Below are 17689 nucleotides of genomic sequence, written 5' to 3' on the forward strand. Positions count from 1 at the left end.
CAAAATCATATCCCAGAATTGTCTGATGAGGTCACTGCTGTAGACACTAAACTCTTTTCACTTATACCGCCACCAATACTATCAGCAATAGTCACTGCGCATAGCCCCCAGAGGCCTGAAAACTAGATGTGACCACCTCCAGAAAAAAATTGCCCACTTCTTGTTCTTTACACCAGTACATCTAGATTCAAAATAAGGTGATCCATGCGGCTGGCCAAGACTTGGTCATATGTCCCTGCTCTAGTTCCCAGGGAAACTGGGCAAGCAATACTGCTGCTTTTATTTTCCATAAGTGGGAGAGAGGTTCTGCCTCCCACCAAGACAAATGAAATGGTGGAACTACTCCAGTATGGGAAGAGGGACATGATGACAAGTGTTTACTGTATAGGGTCAGAAGTTACAGATGTTGCAGAATTAAGCACTGTCATTCTTGTGCATCTATTGTACTTGTATGAGTTAATTTAGTAGTCAGTATCAGTGAAATAATGTAAAGGGCTCTCCAACTTGCATTTTCTTAACCTTCATTAGCTGCACCATTCAAGGATAACTTAACTCCTTTTATCTCGGCATGCTCCTAATCTTCTCTGTAGCTGACATGTGGAACCTGACTATTTCACTGGGTATTTGCCTGCTGATCAATCAGTTCTGGAAATGAGAAATAGGTCCAAGAGCCAAAATGTCTACTAAAATGTCAATTCTTTAGTTTCATGGGTGTTTCCAGTTTCCTTTTCAAAAGGAAAAGGTGAGAAGGACCTCCCTGGACATGAGGCAGAAGTTGCAAGTGCAGGCTGATTTATAGGCCATTTGACAATAGAAAGTTTCTTTTATAGGATATAAGCAGTTAATGGCACTGAACTGAGAAGAAGCTAAAACTGTGGCAAATCTGTGTAATGAGCTAGAAGAAGGGTTTCTTGGGACCTATATGTAAGCCTTGGTCACAATCAAAACTGGTTTGAGGAGCTACACTCCTTAAGTTTTTGGCTGCATCAGGATAATAAATTCTTCCAAGATAAAGGGGGCCTAACATTTATAAAATGATAATAACAAGGCAATGAAACCAACTTTTGGTTACTTAACTCTGGTTCTTCACATTTTCCAGAAAGTATCTTACATACCCAATATTTTTCTTTTGGATTCCACTGTTTCCCCTTATTTTCGTACCTGCCTCCTTGGTCCACCTTCCTCCTTTCTGTGTCTTTAGGCGTCAGTTCCATGGCTGAACCTACTTTACCAAATGATTTGCCTCAGCTGTTAGCATTGTAGCCTGTTCTAACTAGCCCCAAATGCCCCTACTGAAAGAACTTTCTTAAGGTAAAGAAACTGACAGGAGAGTAAATTAATATATTAATAATTGAAGAGCAACTGGGAAATGCTATGAAACAATTTTGTATTTAGATGATACACTTCCACTTCTAGGAGTTTATCTCATAGGATTAATATATATAAGGAATGAATATATTATATATATATGTAAATACACTCATATATTCTATGTTCAATACACTTTTGTCTAGGATAGTGAAAAATTAGAAATCATCTTCATGCATGCTAATGGAATTCTGGTTCATTTTGTTTTGTAGTTAGATAGATAGTGTTATCTGTTCACAGTTCTTCCTTACTTTCCTGTCTTTGCCATGGCTTTGCTGGGGCAGAATACACATCTCCATCCCATTGACTTTGGGCTGGCTTTAGCTAGCAGTTTATGAACAGGCATAACAAATGCTGTTTCCAATAAAAAGATTTGAATGGGTTCAGATCATTTGGTTTGCCCTCTTGAGCTCTGGCCTTCACCATGAGAAGAAAAGCTCATCTCATGTAGCTAAGGCCCCTTAGCTTGAATCTCAGAATGAGAAACACATAGACCAGACCTGAACTTGATCCAGGGTCTGAAACACAGTTCCCTCTTTCAACCTGCAGACTTTTTTTTTTTTAAAGATAAGGCTGAGTTGTCATCCAGAAATGTTGAATGGTATGCTTTATTTTATTTTATTTTATTTTTAATAAGACTTTATTTATTTGATAGAGAGAGAGCGAGAGCAGGAACACAGCAGGGGGAGCGGGAGAGGGAGAAGCAGGCTTCCTATTGAGCAGGGAGCCTGACGCGGGGCCCTATCCCAGGACCCTGGGATCATGACCTGAGCTGAAGGCAGACGTTTAACGACTAAGCCACTCAGGTGCCCCTCACCTGCAGACTTTTGACTGAGAAATAAATGTCTGTTGTTATAAGCCACTGAGGTTTGGGGTTGTCTCTGATTCAGTACTTTGAAGGAAATCTCAACCAAAACAATACACACATATTATGAACTGCTGTTCAGTCAATAAAAAAAATGAGGCAGATTAATTACTGGCCTTACTCTCATTTCATCAATAGCCTTTAGGTACATACAGATATCTAAACCTTTACCCACCAACTCTTTGTTCTTTTCTCTCATTATTTCTTCATCTGTAGGCTATTGATAGTAATAATAATAATAATAGTATACACACATATGGTACTCATGAGCTGGTCTATTATTATGAGTGCTTTACATAGATTTTATTCATAAAATCCTTTTAACAATCCTAAATTATAGATACTGTTTCTCTCTTCTTTACAGATGGATAACTGAGGCAGAGTAGTTGGATCATTGTCAAAGATCACTATAGTGCAAGCCCTACAGTTGGTTTTACTTTTTGTAGACCAAGTACTTGACTTAGCTTTGATTTTGGAGGTTGATTTTGGGTTCCGCATCAAAAGCCTATCTCAATAAATACATTGCCAGCCACACTGACTAGTAAAGAGCCAGAACCTTCCAACCTCCTATGCCACTGCCCCCCTGCTCATTTGTTTCAGAAGTCTTGGTTGATTTATATTAACGGACTATTTGTTTTTTCTCTTCCCACACTTCAAATTCCTGCTCTTATGTTTTAAGTCCACCCATAGAATCAACCTGTGAAACCCAAGGCCCCTTCCCTCAACCTCAATAAAAGCAGAACACCAAGCCCATGCTCTCCCATGCTTTCTCTCTACCTGTGACCTCATTGTGTGGCCCCAGGTGTGCAATATGCTTTCCAGGACCTGAGAGTAATAAAACTTGTTTTTTTCAAAGTTTCCTGATTATCACTGAGGTTATCTTGAAATCATAATAACTATAAGGGCAGGTCCAGGTACAACTCTGGTTACCAATAGCCTGAGAAAAAAACCACATGGCAAGTAAAGACAATAGTGGGTTTCTAATTTGTGTTATCTGGCTCCACAGTCCATCCCCCAGAACATGACCCTACACCACCTTCAACAAAACCCCTTAGCATTTTCCCTTGGGTTTCTGAACTCTATTTCATTCTGACCTCTTCAAAGAGAATAATTTCTGGAAAATCATGTTTGCACTGAAGAGCTACTTACTTCTATTGTTTCAGTGTAATTATAATTATACTGCCCCCTTTATCTCTCAAAGGTATGTTTCTTTACACCAACAATACAGAGACTGTCACATATAAATAAATGGTTCCACCCATTTCCATAGTCCATCCTTGATTCTTCTTTTCCCCTTACATATTACATCAAGTCTATCAGTGTGTTTAAACAGCTCTACTTGCCATATGTCCCAAATGGGACCACCTACTTCTGGTGTTAGAGCCACTGTGAAGACTCTCTCTCCCAGTCTCTATTACCAGTGACCTATACTGTCTTTTATGGAGTGACATAAAAGTTCAGATGGAATAATTCAGTCACTGTAAGTACTGAACTGCTTATTATTACTGTGAGTTGAAAATAACGGGAGACTGTAAAATTATTACAATTTTAAAAGAGTTTTAGGCTATTCTATGGTCTACTCAAAAATCACTCTCCTGGGTGAAACACCTATACGCTGAAAACTATAAAATGCTGATGAAAGAAACTGGAGATTACACAAATAAATGCGAAGATATTCCATGCTCATAGATTGGGAGAACAAATGTTGTTAAAATGTTCATACTACCAAAAGCAATCTACAGATTTAATGCAATCCTTCTCAAAATACCAACAGCATTTTTCACCAAGCTAGAACAAATAATCCTAAAACTTGTATGAAACCACTAAAGACCCTGAATAACCAAAGCAATCTTGAAAAAGAAGAACAAAAGTGGAGGTATCACAATCCCAGATTTCAAGATATACTACAAGGCTGTAATAATCAAAACAGTATATATAGTACTGGTACAAAAATAGACACATAGATCAATGGAACAGAATAAAGAGCCCAGAAATAAACCCACAATTATATGGTCAATTAATCTTTGACAAAAGAGGCAAGAATATGAAATGGGAAAAAGATAGTCTCTTCAACAAATGGTGTTGGGAATAGCTGGACAGCTACATGCAAAACAATGAAACTGGACCACTTTCTTGTACCATACACAAAAATAAACTCAGAAAGGATTAAAGACATAAATGTAAGACAGGAAACCATAAAAATCCTAGAAGAGAGCACAGGCAGTAATTTTTCTGACATTGGCCATAGCAACATTTTTCTAGATATGTCCCTGAGACAAAGGAAAGAAAAGCAAAAATAAACTATTGAAACTACATCAAAATAAAAAGCTTCTGCACAGCAAAGGAAACACTCAATGAAACAAAAAGACAACCTACTAAATGGGAGAAGATATTTGCCAATGATATATCTGATAAGGGCTTAGTATCCCAAATATGTAAATAACTTACACAACTCAACACCAAAAACCCACAAATAATCCAATTAAAAATGGGCAGAAGACATGAACAGACATTTCTCCAAAGACCTACAGATGGCCAACAGACACATGAAAAGATACTCATCATCCCCCACTTAGCATCAGAGAAATGCAAATCAAAACTACAATGAGATATCACCTTACACCTGTCAGAATGCCACAGTATCACTAAGATGATCAAAGTTCTGCAGGCCTTACTGATGTATAATAATTTGGCTTAGTAATCCCCTATGCCCCATATTAGTTTTGAAAGATGAGAGGTTCAGGTTTGGTGATCTAAAAACATCCGTCCAGGGGGTGCCTAGGTGGGTCAGTTAGTTAAGTATCTGACTCTTGATTTCGGCTCAGGTCATGATCTCAGGGTCATGAGATGGAGCCCCACGTCAGGCTCTGTGCTCAGCATGGAGTCTGCTTGAGATTCTCTCCCTTCCCCTCCTTGTGCCCCTCCCCCATTCTCTCTCTCTCTAATAAATAAATAAAATCTTTTTAAAAAATAAATCAATAAAAACATCTGTTCAGTTCCAATATGATGAGATTCTAGGTCAGTCAATGGGGACCAGAACTATTTATTCATGAACTCACTTCTTCCCGAATCCAAAAAAGAGGGAGCCAACAAGGAAAATTATTCCACAGGAATGCGAACCATACCAGTTATTAGGAATGTAACCCATCTATATGAGGCATTTTCTAGTTAGATCTTAACTCCTTGGGCTCAGGAGATGTGCTGCCATCCCCTGTTTACCTAGGAACCATGTTGGAAGTTTCCTGAGATGCAGAGTTTCCTGAAAAGCCTTCGCAGAGCTCTCTTAACTTCCTGGTTCCTCAGGCTATAGATCAGTGGGTTTAGCATAGGGATAACTACTGTGTAAAAGACGGCAACTTGGCGATCCTGGTCCAAGTCATAGCTGGAAGATGGCCGGAGGTACATGCGGATCACAGAGCCATACAGGAGCAGCACAACCAGAATGTGGGAGCTACATGTGGACAGGGCTTTGCACAGGGCAGCAACTGAGTGCATGTGGGCTATGGCAACGCTAATGCGGGCATGGGAGCCTAAAATGAAGAAGAAGGGGCTGACCACCACCGCTACACCCTCAGTACATATTAGCATTTCATTGACCACTGGTCGGGTGCAGGAGAGCTTCAGCAAGGGTGTGATGTCACAGAAGAAGTGGGTGACCTGGTTGTCGCAAAAGGGTAAGCGGGTGACCAACACACTATAAAGGAGGTTGTTAGGCTGACGACCACCCATGAGGTCAAGGTTATGCGTAGACAGAGGTGATGGCTGATGATGGCAGAGTATCTTAAGGGGTCACAGATGGCAGCATAGTGGTCACAGGCCATGGCAGCCAGCAAGTGGCCTTCCATGCTGCCCACAGCCATAAAAAAGAACAGCTGGATCATGCAGCAATCAAAGGAGATGGTTCTGTTCACAGACAGTGTGTGCTGTGTTGGGGAACAGTGATGGTTGTCAGAAACGTATCAATAGAGGAAAGCTGACTGAGCAGGAAATACATTGGTGTCTGAAGCTTGGGGTCTGTGAGGGCAACAATTACTAATAGGGCATTGCCCAGAAGTGCCACCAGGTACATGGCAAGGACAATCCCGAAAATAACTGGCTGCATCTCTGGCCAGCTGGACAGGCCCAATAAGACAAATTCAGTTACTTCTGTCCTGTTTCTAGTGGCCATAACACATGATCAATATCACCCGCAAACAGCCAAGTGTTAGGATCAAATAATGCTCAAGTTTACTGTAGGATAGCTTTAAGAAACATCTTTTCTTGCATGGATGTCCCTAGTTTCCAAAAGAGCTTTTTCTTTCATCTCTTTGTCATTATCTTTCTATCCATCCACTCAAGTACCCACCCACACTCTTTAGTTTATTCCAGGCTCATTTACTGACCACTTACAATCTCTTTTTTTTTTTTTTTTTTTTTTAAAGATTTTATTTATTCGACAGAGAGAAACATAGCGAGAGAGGGAACACAAGCAGGGGCAGTGGCAGAGGGAGAAGCAGGCCTCCCGCGGAGCAGGGAGCCTGATGTGGGGCTCGATCCCAGGACCCTGGGATCATGACCTGAGCCGAAGGCAGCCGCTTAACCGACTGAGCCACCCAGGCGCCCCACAATCTCTTGATGTGATATATATTAAGGGTAGTATGATAAATCACACATGGTCCCTGTATAACAAAGAAGTCATCATTAAATACAGAATTTCTTTGTTGTTTGCTATGCACTGAAGAGCATACCAAATATCATACGTTTAATTGTCACAACAATACCATATGGTACAAACTACTTTTATATTACAGATGAGAGAGCTAAAGCAAAGAGACTACTTTGTTCAAGGTCTTATTGGCTCTGAGAGGCAAAACCTGGACTCAACCCTGTATAGTTTTATTAGACATAAGCACCACATTTTGCTGATTGTCAGAGTTGTAAAGAAAAGGGAACTATGTCAAGGCTCCAGGCAGATGTCCAAGTCTCTATATCTTTGATGGAGCACTGGAGTGAAGATCTGGTCCTAACTTTGTATGTCCAGAAGCTACTGTTCTTTTGTAGGGGAATTCTTGTTCCATTAAGTCAACTAAACTTACCTGGGATGAGAGTAGAAATGATTAACATCATCATTGATTTTATTAATGATCAATTTTCTTTTTTTATTTTTTTATTATGTTATGTTAGTCACCATACAGTACTTCATTAGTTTTTGATGTAGTGTTCCATGATTCATTGTTTGTGTATAATACCCAGTGCTCATTGCAATGATTAATTTTCAATAAATAATGTAATCTGCCAATGGATGGGAGTCTTGTTTCCTTTCAGCTCAGGTTTCCCTATAGGCAGATGTACATGGTACACCAAAGAGGTAACATTTTGAGGCCACTATATGGATAAGGATATTTCAGTGAAATACTATATTTTTTTCATGAATGAGAGAAAAATTGTTAAAATAGTAAAGTAAAAAGAATATACAATAAAAAGCAGAGTCTCTAACCCTAACTTTACTTCATGTTTAGTTTTATCTCTTCCAGTGGTTCACACCTCTATGCCTCTAAATCATAAACCACTTGTTTACGCATCTATGTACCAGTTTTATCAATTTATCTTCTGGCTCTCTATTATGAAAGATGAAGTTTTACCTTGTTTACATTGTCCCCATTCTTCTCTCATCCTTTCCCCAATTTTTGATGATTATTTTAGTTCTTAAATTAGTTGCTTTTCTGCTTTTAAATGGTATACTTAAATCTATATTCCTTATTCCATCAACTTCAGACTCCACTTCTCTTCCTCATCCCTGTACCCTTCCAACCTTTGGAAAGCTGTATCTTGACTTGTACATTGTCAAAATTGAAGACATATAAATTGAGTTGTAACCACAGTTAACTTTCCAGGTAAAAGCTAAAAATTAGTAGACCACATTTACATTAGTTTAAACTACATAAATATTTTTCACGCAGAGCCAAATGATGTGCTACAGTTGCATTTATTCTTTGATGAATTCAGTGTTCTACCCCACTAAAGGAGAGTATTCCTAATATTCAGATAAAGAATCAAAACTATTTTAAGGACATCTCTCTTGGCGATTTTCTTTACTCTAAAGATCATGAAACAGGAGCTTAAAAGATAACAAAAACTTATATTTTCCTTTTAGTATTTATTTCTTCCTGTATCCTTCTCTATGTCTGTGGATATAGATCAAGCTATACCCTCTTCCAATCCTATTACTCATTCAAGGCAGCAGCCATACAAAGACTTCCACAGGGAGATATAAATGAAGGTGAACAGAAAGGATGGGAAGGAAGAGAGATGGGATAAGTCCCTTCACAGGTAAAGGGTGAAAGAAAAAGATCTCCAAGAAGGAAAAAGTAGCAAAGGGTATAGATTTATCCATTATGGGAAGAATGTAATAACATAGAGTCCATTTTCTTCCAAAAAAAGCAAAACTGCATTTGTAAACTAATTATATGCAAAAAGAGTAATAAGCAGTGGTAGTGCTCTTGTTGGCTGATTTCTTCAAGATTCATTTCAATAATATAAATAAATAAATAAATAAAATCTTCATAAAAAAGGAAAAAAAAAGACTCATTTCTGTATACTTTCTATTTCCCAATATCTCAACAATAGTCTCATCAGAGTCTAAGTTCTGGAGGTCCTGTTTAGACAACTTTGAGGGATCAAGGATGCTGATGCTAGGGGGGGATAGAGAAAGGAGTAGTCCATTTAGGAAAGGTATGAAGATATACACATATACAGATTTGAACACCTTAAGACAGTAAACTAAATTGAAATTGGAGAGAGAGAGAAAAAAAGTAAGAATCCCTGGTATGAAACAGAAAAGGATCTCAGGTTTCCTCATTTCCACCTGGTTCTTCGGGGACATCTAAAATCATGGAGAAGGAACAGAGCTAGGGTGTCAAGCCTTAATCCTGCTTATTCTCATCTTTCTTCCATGATGGAAGAACCAAAAGACATGAGATCATTCACTGCTTTATCAATATCTAAATATTAGGAATATGCTCTATTAAATGCTTCTTGGTCTAAATTCTATTTCTAGTCTGTTCCCCTGTGTTGATGAATCATAAAGTTTGAAGCTGAGATGTATAAATCAGAACCTCCTTTTCTCTGTCTCAAAAATGTATCTTCCAAATTATCACAAAATAAATTCGGTCCTCTGTCACACATTTCTTGCACCGGAGAACTGTGAAATGTCTTTCCATTCCCTCTCTGATTTCATGACTATATTCTCCATCTAAGCCTTCATATTTTCACTTAAAATCCTATTTTTTCTGTGTTATAATTGACAATGCTTCTATCCCATTGCTTCCCTTGACTATAATATTTGTACTTCATTCTATCCTTTGATCTTCTTGGCACCAATATCACACCATTTTCTAAAAGAGGATTATGATTATTTTCTGTGCCCTTTCTGTTTACCATGAGGGCAGAGTATAACCTTATTCTCACCTTTTCTCTGTATCTAACACCATACACTCAAGATAGAAAGTATGAATAGAGCTGTGCTCCTTCTTCACCACGTTCTTACAAAATTAAGGATTCCCTTTTCATCATTTTCCGTAAAAGCCTTCCTATACGGTAGCTCATCCCAAAGAAGCAGCATCACTTACACGGACTCATTCTACCAACCCCAAGAGCCTCCAACTGTGTTCAGATGAAATATTAATTCAAGGGGCTGAGCCCATCTACCTTCCTCCATCAGCTGGGACTATAGCTCCAGAGTCTGCTCCTTCTCCTTCCTTATACCTAGATCTCACCATAGAGCTTCTGAAAACAATTGTGTCTATAGGGAAGGTCTACCCTTTGAGGGACACCATAGCCTTCCTTGCATAATGTCAACAGTTGAGCAAGAAAAAACCCCAAGAGGAAACTGATTTCTATTTCATCATTTCAAGAAGCCAGTTTTCCCAACCTATCCTTCCTGTTATTGAGTGTTTGTTACTAATCCAAACAGCTTAACCCAGCTGAATTAGCTGCAAGGCATGAGGCTTTATGAAATACCAGTGGGACAACTCTGACCAATGCTACGTTTCTATTCTCCTCTCCAATGACTTCCGCATTTCCTGTCCTCATCCAATTGCATCCTTTGCTGAATTTCATCTACCCATTTTGCTTATCTATTTTAGAACTATCATCCACAGAATACCTGATTTGAACAAGCCTTTGAGTATAAAAGCAGCAGCAGGAAGTGGAGCACCTCCCTGAAAAATCTGACATTATATGCCAATGGGATATTCTTTGTCCTACTATAAAGTAATAACGACATATGGCTTATTGATATAGATTAGATATTGTGGAAATGACTATAAATTGGATACATACCAGTACTGTCCACCATTAACCTGCACAGAAGCAGCTTAGTTACAAACTAGAACACCACAAATTATTAACTGACAAATACGATCAGAATTCAGTGGAAACAAAGAGATTTTAAACAATCAAAATAATATTAATTTCCTCAAAAAATGTAACACATTTATTTTTGTTTGCAGAGGATCTATTTGACTTTCTAAAAGCCCTCCTTACTTTGGGAAAGTGACTTATTTCCCCAGTGGATACAGGCTGATGGCATTGTCAAATGGATGTGATTCATTTCTATCAGTCTCGTTCTGAGCAGACAGTCTGGATTTTAGACTGTTCTTTCCTCCTTCCACCTGATTTCTTACCCCTTCCATACACATATACCTCTGCTTTAATTATTGCTCTAATGAGTAGATCTAGACATTGAATAGCAACAGCTGCTAATTTCACCAAAAAGTGACCTAACCAGACACTACATCTCCCACACCACCTATGGAGTAATCTCTCCTTTCCAAAAGTCAAACATGAATCTGATAAAGCTTCTACATCCAACTTCCAACTTATGGAAAATACAGAGCACAGAGGAACACATTAAACTGCAATATAATGATGAACTCACACAAATCCAGACTATAGGGAATTCCACAGGAAAATTACATGGTATCGTCTACAAGTAAATTGCTAGAGATAGAGGACAGCAGGGGAAAGAGGAAGAAAAAAGGGAAGGGAGGAAAGAAAGAGAGAAGAAAGAGACTGAAAAGACCAAATAACCAGTCACAATATGTAAACCTTATTTGGGTCCTAATTCTTAAAAACTATAAAAACATTTTATTATATTTATGAAACAACTGGAAATTTCAACACTGACTGGCCATTTGATAGTATTAAAATAATTTGTTTCTTTTTAAAGATTTTATTTATTCACTTGACAGAGCGAGAGAGCACGGGCAGGGGGAGCAATAGAGGAAGAGGGAGAGAAGCAGGTTCCCTGCTGAGCAGGGAGCCTGATGCGGGGCTCGATCCCAGGATCCTGGGATCATGACCTGAGCCAAAGGCAGACGTTTAACCATCTGAGCCACCCAGGTGCCCTAAAATAATTTGTTTTAGTATGAAACTTAAATTTATTTATTTTTTCTTTTTCATGAGTATTAAGGAGGGCACTTGTGATGAGCACTAGGTGTTGTAAATGATGACTCCCTAAGTTCTACACTTGAAATTAAAAGAATCATTTACATGAGAGACTCTGGACTCCATGAAAAAAACTGAGGGTTACAGAAAGAAGGGGTGTGGGAGGATGGGGTAACCAGGTGATGGGTATTAAGGAGGGCACGTGTGGTGATAAGCACTGGGTGTTATAGGCAACTAATGAATCGTTGAACACTACATCAAAAACTAATTATGTACTATATGCTGGCTAATTGAACATAATAATAAAAAAATAAAAAATAATAATAAATTTTAAAAAAAGGAAACAGTTTTAAAAAAGCTACAGGAGTCAAAAGAATGTGGTACTTGCAAAAGGAGAGATATATAGATCAATGCAATATAACTGAGAGTCCAGAAATAAACCCATTTAACTTTGTCAATTGACTTTTGACAAGGAAATGAAGAATGCTCAATGAAGAAAGAAGAATCTCCTCAACAAATGGTGTTGGTGAAACTGGACAGCCACATAGAGAAAAATGAAACTGAACCCCTATCTTATACCATACACAAAAATTAGTTCAAAATGGATTAAAGACAGAAACATAAGGCCTGATAATGTAAAACTTCTGGAAGAAAATGGGGAAGAAGTTCTTTCACATTGGTCTGGGCAATGATTTTCTGGCTATGACACCAAAAACACAAACAACAAAAGCATAATCAAGTGAGACTATATCAAATTAAAAAGCTTCTGCATAGCAAAAGAGACAATGAAAAAGCAACCTAGGGAATGGGAGAAAATATTTGCAAACCAAATATCTGATAAGGGGTTAATATCCAAAATATATAAGGAACTCATACAACTCAACAGCAAAATTAAAACCCACAAATAACCCAGTTAAGAACAGTGCAAGGGAGGGTGCCTGGGTGGCTCAGTCGGTTAAGCGTCTGCCTTCGGCTCAGTTCGTGATCCAGGATCCTAGGATCGAGTCCCGTATCGGGCTCCCTGTTCCGCAGGGAGCCTGCTTCTCCCTCTGCCTCTGCCTCTCTCTCTGTCTCTCATGAATAAATAAATAAAATCTTTAAAAAAAAGAAAGAAATTGGCAAGGGATTTGAACAGACATTTCTCAAAAAAAGACAATCAAATAGCCAACAGGTATATGAAAAAGTACTCCACTTCACTAAATCAGCAGTGAAATGCAAATCAACACTACAATTAAATATCACCTCACATCTGTTAGAATAGCTATTATCAAAAAGACAAGTTGTGGAGAAAAGGGAACCCTTGGGCACTAATGGTGAAAATGTAAATTGGTGCAGCCACTCTGGAAAACAGTATGGAAGTTCCCCCCAAAATAAAAAATACAGGGTGTCTGGGTGGCCCAGGTGGTTAAGTGTCTGACTCTTGGTTTCGACTCAGGTCATGATGTCAGGGTCGTGAGACTGAGCCCTGTGTCAGGCTCCACACTGAGCCAGGAGCCTGCTTAAGATTTTCTCTCTCCCTCTCCCTCTGCCCAACCCCCTCACACTCTCGCTCTCTATCTAAAAAAAAAAAATTAAAAATACAACTATTATATGAACCAGCAATACCATTTCTGGATATATGTCCAAAGGAAATGAAAGCAGGATATCAAAAACATATCTCACTCCCATTTTTATTATAGCATTATTCACAATAGCCAAGATATGGAAACAACCTAAGTGTCCGTCAACAGAAAAAATGGATTAAAAAGATGTGAGATTTATATATATATAAATAATATATATCTATTATATATAATATATATAATATATATCTTTTATATATATATATATAATTGAATATTATTCAGCCATGAGAAAAAAGGAAATCCTGTCATGTGTGACTACATGGATGGATCTTGAGGCTGTTATACTCAGTGAGATAAGCCAAAGACAATGACAATTTCACTTATATGTGGAACTTAAAACAGATGAACTTATAAAAACAGAGTTTAATGGTAGTCCAGAGACTGAGGAATAGGGGAGTTGGGGAGATGTTATTTAAGGGTACAAACCTGCAACTAGTAGATAAATAAGTCCTGGAGATCTAATGCACAGTGTAGTGATAATAGGCAACAATATTGTATTATAAACTTCAAAATTGCTAAGAGACTAGATCTTCATTTTTCCCACCACAAAAAAGATGAAAATTACATGACTTGGTAGAAGTGTTAGCTCACACTCTGGTGGAACAGCAGTCCCCTCTTATCTGTGGTTTCCTTTTCTGCAGTTTCAGCTACCTGCGGTCAACTGCATTCCAGAAGCAGATGATCCTCCTCCTGATGTATTATCAGAAGGTCAATAGCAGCCTAATCCTGTATCACAATGTCTACGTCATTGACCTCACTTCATCTCACCACATAAGCATTTCATCACCTCACATCATCACAAGAAGAAGGGTGAGTACTGTACAAAAGATATTTTCAGAGAGACAGACTATATTCACATAACTTTTATTACAGCATATTGTTATAATTGTTCTCTGTTTTGTTATTGTTTATTACTGTTAATCTCTTACTCTGCCTAATTTATAAATTAAACTTTATCATAGTTACATATGTATAGGAAAAAACATAGTATATAAAGGGTTTAGTACTATCTGCTGTTTCATGCAGCCACTGGGGATTTTGGAATATAACCCCCAAGGGTAAGGGGAACTACTGTAATATTGCAACACATAAATGTATCAAATCAACATATTGTACACCTTAAACCTGCAATGTTATATTTCAATTATATCTTAGTAAAAAAAAAAGTTACTGGTACTATCAGTGTTGTACGGTGACAGATGGTAGCCACACTTGTGTGAGCACAGCATAACATATAGTCATCAAACCACTATGTTGTACACCTCAAACTAATGTAACATTTTGTGTCAATTATACTTCAATAAAAAAGGAGCTCAAGAAGTATTTTTAATTATCACCGTAAATCTCATAAGAGCTAGCAAAATAGAAGTCAATGTCCAGCTCCCAAGAAGCTAATAAGCACAGCCAATTTGTTTTCTTCATTGTTGAAATAGTTCACTGTTCCTTGTTTTATAGTTCCTTATGCAGCAGAGTACTTAGCTTTGCATTTTCTTTGTATATCTTATGGAAAATGTAAATAAAATTAATTTAAAATATATGAAATAGAATTTACACACATCAGAATAAGATGCTCACACTATGACAAGCCCATAGAAACTAAGGCTAAGATGTGGAATAGCAGAATCATGGCCCCTTTCACACTCACTTTTGGGCCAATATTCGCTGAGTGGAACAGGTGTAAAATTGCCATCCCTATTTACCTGAACTGTTCCCTTCCCCTTTCTGATATACACCAGCACACTTCCCACAAGCAAGCGCATCAAGTTAGACGTGACCTAATTAACTTTACTGTCTCTGCTTCAGTTCAGATTTCACAGTAATATTCTCATATTTCTTCAAAACTGTGGCCTAGTGACTCATTATTATCCACTTTGATAACTGAAGATAAACGGTCTGGGGAAGGGGTTCCCGAGGCAGGCTGATGAGGAGCCCTGAGCACGTGTGGCATGTATTCACCGCTCTGTCAGATCACCACATCAAGAGCTGAATCTGGAGTTCCATAAGTTAGCCAGGCCATCCTTCCCTCATCTCTCCAAAACCAGCCATGCTCAAACCTTCCCACTGCTTTCCTTAACTAACCAAAATGGCTCTTCGGCAGGCTAATCAGGAGTCCGCCCTCCCCCGTCCAAGCAGCCTGTGAAATGCACTCTTGACATCCTTGTTGCGAAGGCTGTACACAAAAGGGTTGGCCAAAGGTGTAATGGCAGTGTACATCACAGCAGCCACCATGTCCTGTTCCTGAGAGTTCTGGGAAGGAGGCTGGAAGTAGACCCAAATGATGGTGCCATAGAGGAAGCCAACCATGGTGAGGTGGGATCCACAGGTGGAGACTGCACGGTGGCGACCAGCAGCGGAAGGCAAACGTAGGATGGTGGCCCCAATGTGAGCATAGGAGAGTACAATGAGGGCACAGGGACCTAGCATGAGGAAGCCACCCTCCAAGAATATGGCCAGCTCATTGGAATGTATGTCAGAGCAAGAGGCTCGCAGAAGTGGTCGGTGGTCACAAAAGAAGTGGGGAAGTTTAACATTGCCCTCAGCATCCCCAGCCCAGTAAAGAGGCAAGAGAAGTCCCACATGTAGCATGGTGTGCACTATGGACACCACCCAGCTCAAGGCCAGTAAGAAGGCACAGAGTTGGCGATTCATCACTGAATGGTAGTGTAGGGGATTACAGATGGCCACGTAACGATCTAGAGCCATGACAGAAATAACAAGTGTATCCGTAACTCCAAATGCATAGAAGAAAAAGAACTGGGCCAAGCAGCGGGCAGCAGAAATGGCTGGGTAATTAGAGACCAGATGGGCCAACAACTGGGGCAGGGTGACTGTGGACAGCCCCATGTCTATCATGGAGAGACCACGGAGCAGATAATACATAGGTGAGTGGAGCCTGGAGTCCCTGGAGATAAGCAGCATTAGAGTCACGTTCCCTATTATGGTGACCAGGTAAATAGCCAGGAACAGGAAGAAAAGGAGACCTGGGGAGACTCTAGCTTTTGAGAACCCAAGGAGCAAGAAGACTGGAGAATGTGAAGCATTAGGGGTGCAGCCCATGATGAGTGACAATGAGCCTGCCTGAAAGAGAGTTTGAATCAAAGAGCAAGTCATAGGTAGTAGGCTGGGGATCATAATAGTTCTAGTTGATTTATTTATGTTATTCAAGCTCCTTAATGACTTAAATTCAACTGACCACATGGCCCTTCTGCTAGGTCTATGACTTCACTCCTGTAACTTATTAAAGCATTTTTTCCTACTTCCTTTTCATCCACTCTAGTGGCTCATTTTCTATAATCTATAAACCTTGACAAAGTCCCTCAGCCAGTTATAAACCCTTCATTCAATAGTGTCTTTTCATCCTACTGCTGCTTATCTCCTTCCAATGGCAAACTTCATGAAAAAATTCCTATACTCACTGGCTCTAACTCTTCATCTTCAATTCACACTTCATCCCACTGTAATCCTCATGATTTCTTCTCTCCGAACCTGTAAGGAACATAATGTATCATTTAATATGTAACATATAAAGAAATGGTTTATTATAAATAGTTGGTTTTTATAGTGAAATTGCTTCAGGTTGTCATAAAGTAACTTGTTTTTACTCTTGATTCCATTTTGTTGGTTAATGGCATCACCATAATCATCCATCTGGTTGTCCAAAGCAAAAGCTGGAGGAATCTCTCTCTCATCTCCTCATATTCAATCACTCCTTGACTTCCACATTTATCCTTACGTTCATCCTTTGTCCTTAATCCACTCACACTGTTTAAGCTTCAGCATCTCCTACCAGTGCTAACTTCATAGCCTCATGACTAGTTTCTCTACTTACTCCCCTGATAGATCTTCCATACCGATGCCAGAAGAAAACTTTCAACATGTGATTCCCTATTTAACGAGTCAGGGCCTTCAGAATAGAATCCAAATAGCTTCATCTGGCTTTTAAAGAACTTTTGTTGTCAATAACTAACCTATCTTACCAAGTTCGTGCTGAGACATCTACCCAGTATGTTTAAAACTAGACAGTTCTTTTTTAGTTTTCTGAACATGGTAAGCTCTCACATTTCTGTAGATCTTCACATGTTATTTTGAAAGCTTCAGCTTGCTGAAATATGAGGTACTAAGCACCTTCCCACTTAACATAGGTATAAATTTTGAGAAAATATAACAATCATCCTTTTAAATTCATAACTGAGTGTTTAAGAATGTAAAGGAAATACAAGGGTTGATAATCAAGGAGGGATATGAAAAACTAATCTCTAAACTGTCCACAAGGAGGGCATGTGTTGTGATGAGCACTAGGTGTTATACACAACTAATGAATCATTGAACACTACATCAAAAACTAATGATGTACTATATGCTGGCTAACTGAACATAACAAAAAATAAAATACAATAAACTGTCC

At 38.8% G+C, this 17689-nt stretch overlaps 2 protein-coding genes across 2 annotated transcripts; both read right to left on the reverse strand.

Moving 5' to 3' along the window:
* Positions 1 to 5452: 5452 nt before the first annotated feature.
* LOC118545516 (olfactory receptor 1f45-like) lies at positions 5453 to 6565 on the reverse strand. The gene is given in 3 exon segments (XM_036107846.2): positions 5453 to 5946; positions 5949 to 6161; positions 6164 to 6565. Coding segments are annotated over 3 exon segments (945 nt in total). The 5' UTR covers positions 6402 to 6565.
* An 8353-nt stretch (positions 6566 to 14918) lies between these two features.
* On the reverse strand, positions 14919 to 16341 carry OR1B1 (olfactory receptor family 1 subfamily B member 1). Its single transcript, XM_036107844.2, has one exon. The coding sequence runs from the start codon at positions 16339 to 16341 to the stop codon at positions 15388 to 15390; it is 954 nt and encodes a 317-aa protein (XP_035963737.2). The 3' UTR covers positions 14919 to 15387.
* Between the last annotated feature and the right edge of the window lie 1348 nt (positions 16342 to 17689).

This window comes from Halichoerus grypus, chromosome 14, assembly GCF_964656455.1.
Source record: "Halichoerus grypus chromosome 14, mHalGry1.hap1.1, whole genome shotgun sequence".
NCBI classification, from domain to species: Eukaryota; Metazoa; Chordata; class Mammalia; order Carnivora; family Phocidae; genus Halichoerus; species Halichoerus grypus.

Bases quoted from the DNA above. Each gene is read 5' to 3' on its own strand.
- OR1B1 (XM_036107844.2), bottom strand. From the start codon at position 16,341: ATGGGCTGCACCCCTAATGCTTCACATTCTCCAGTCTTCTTGCTCCTT.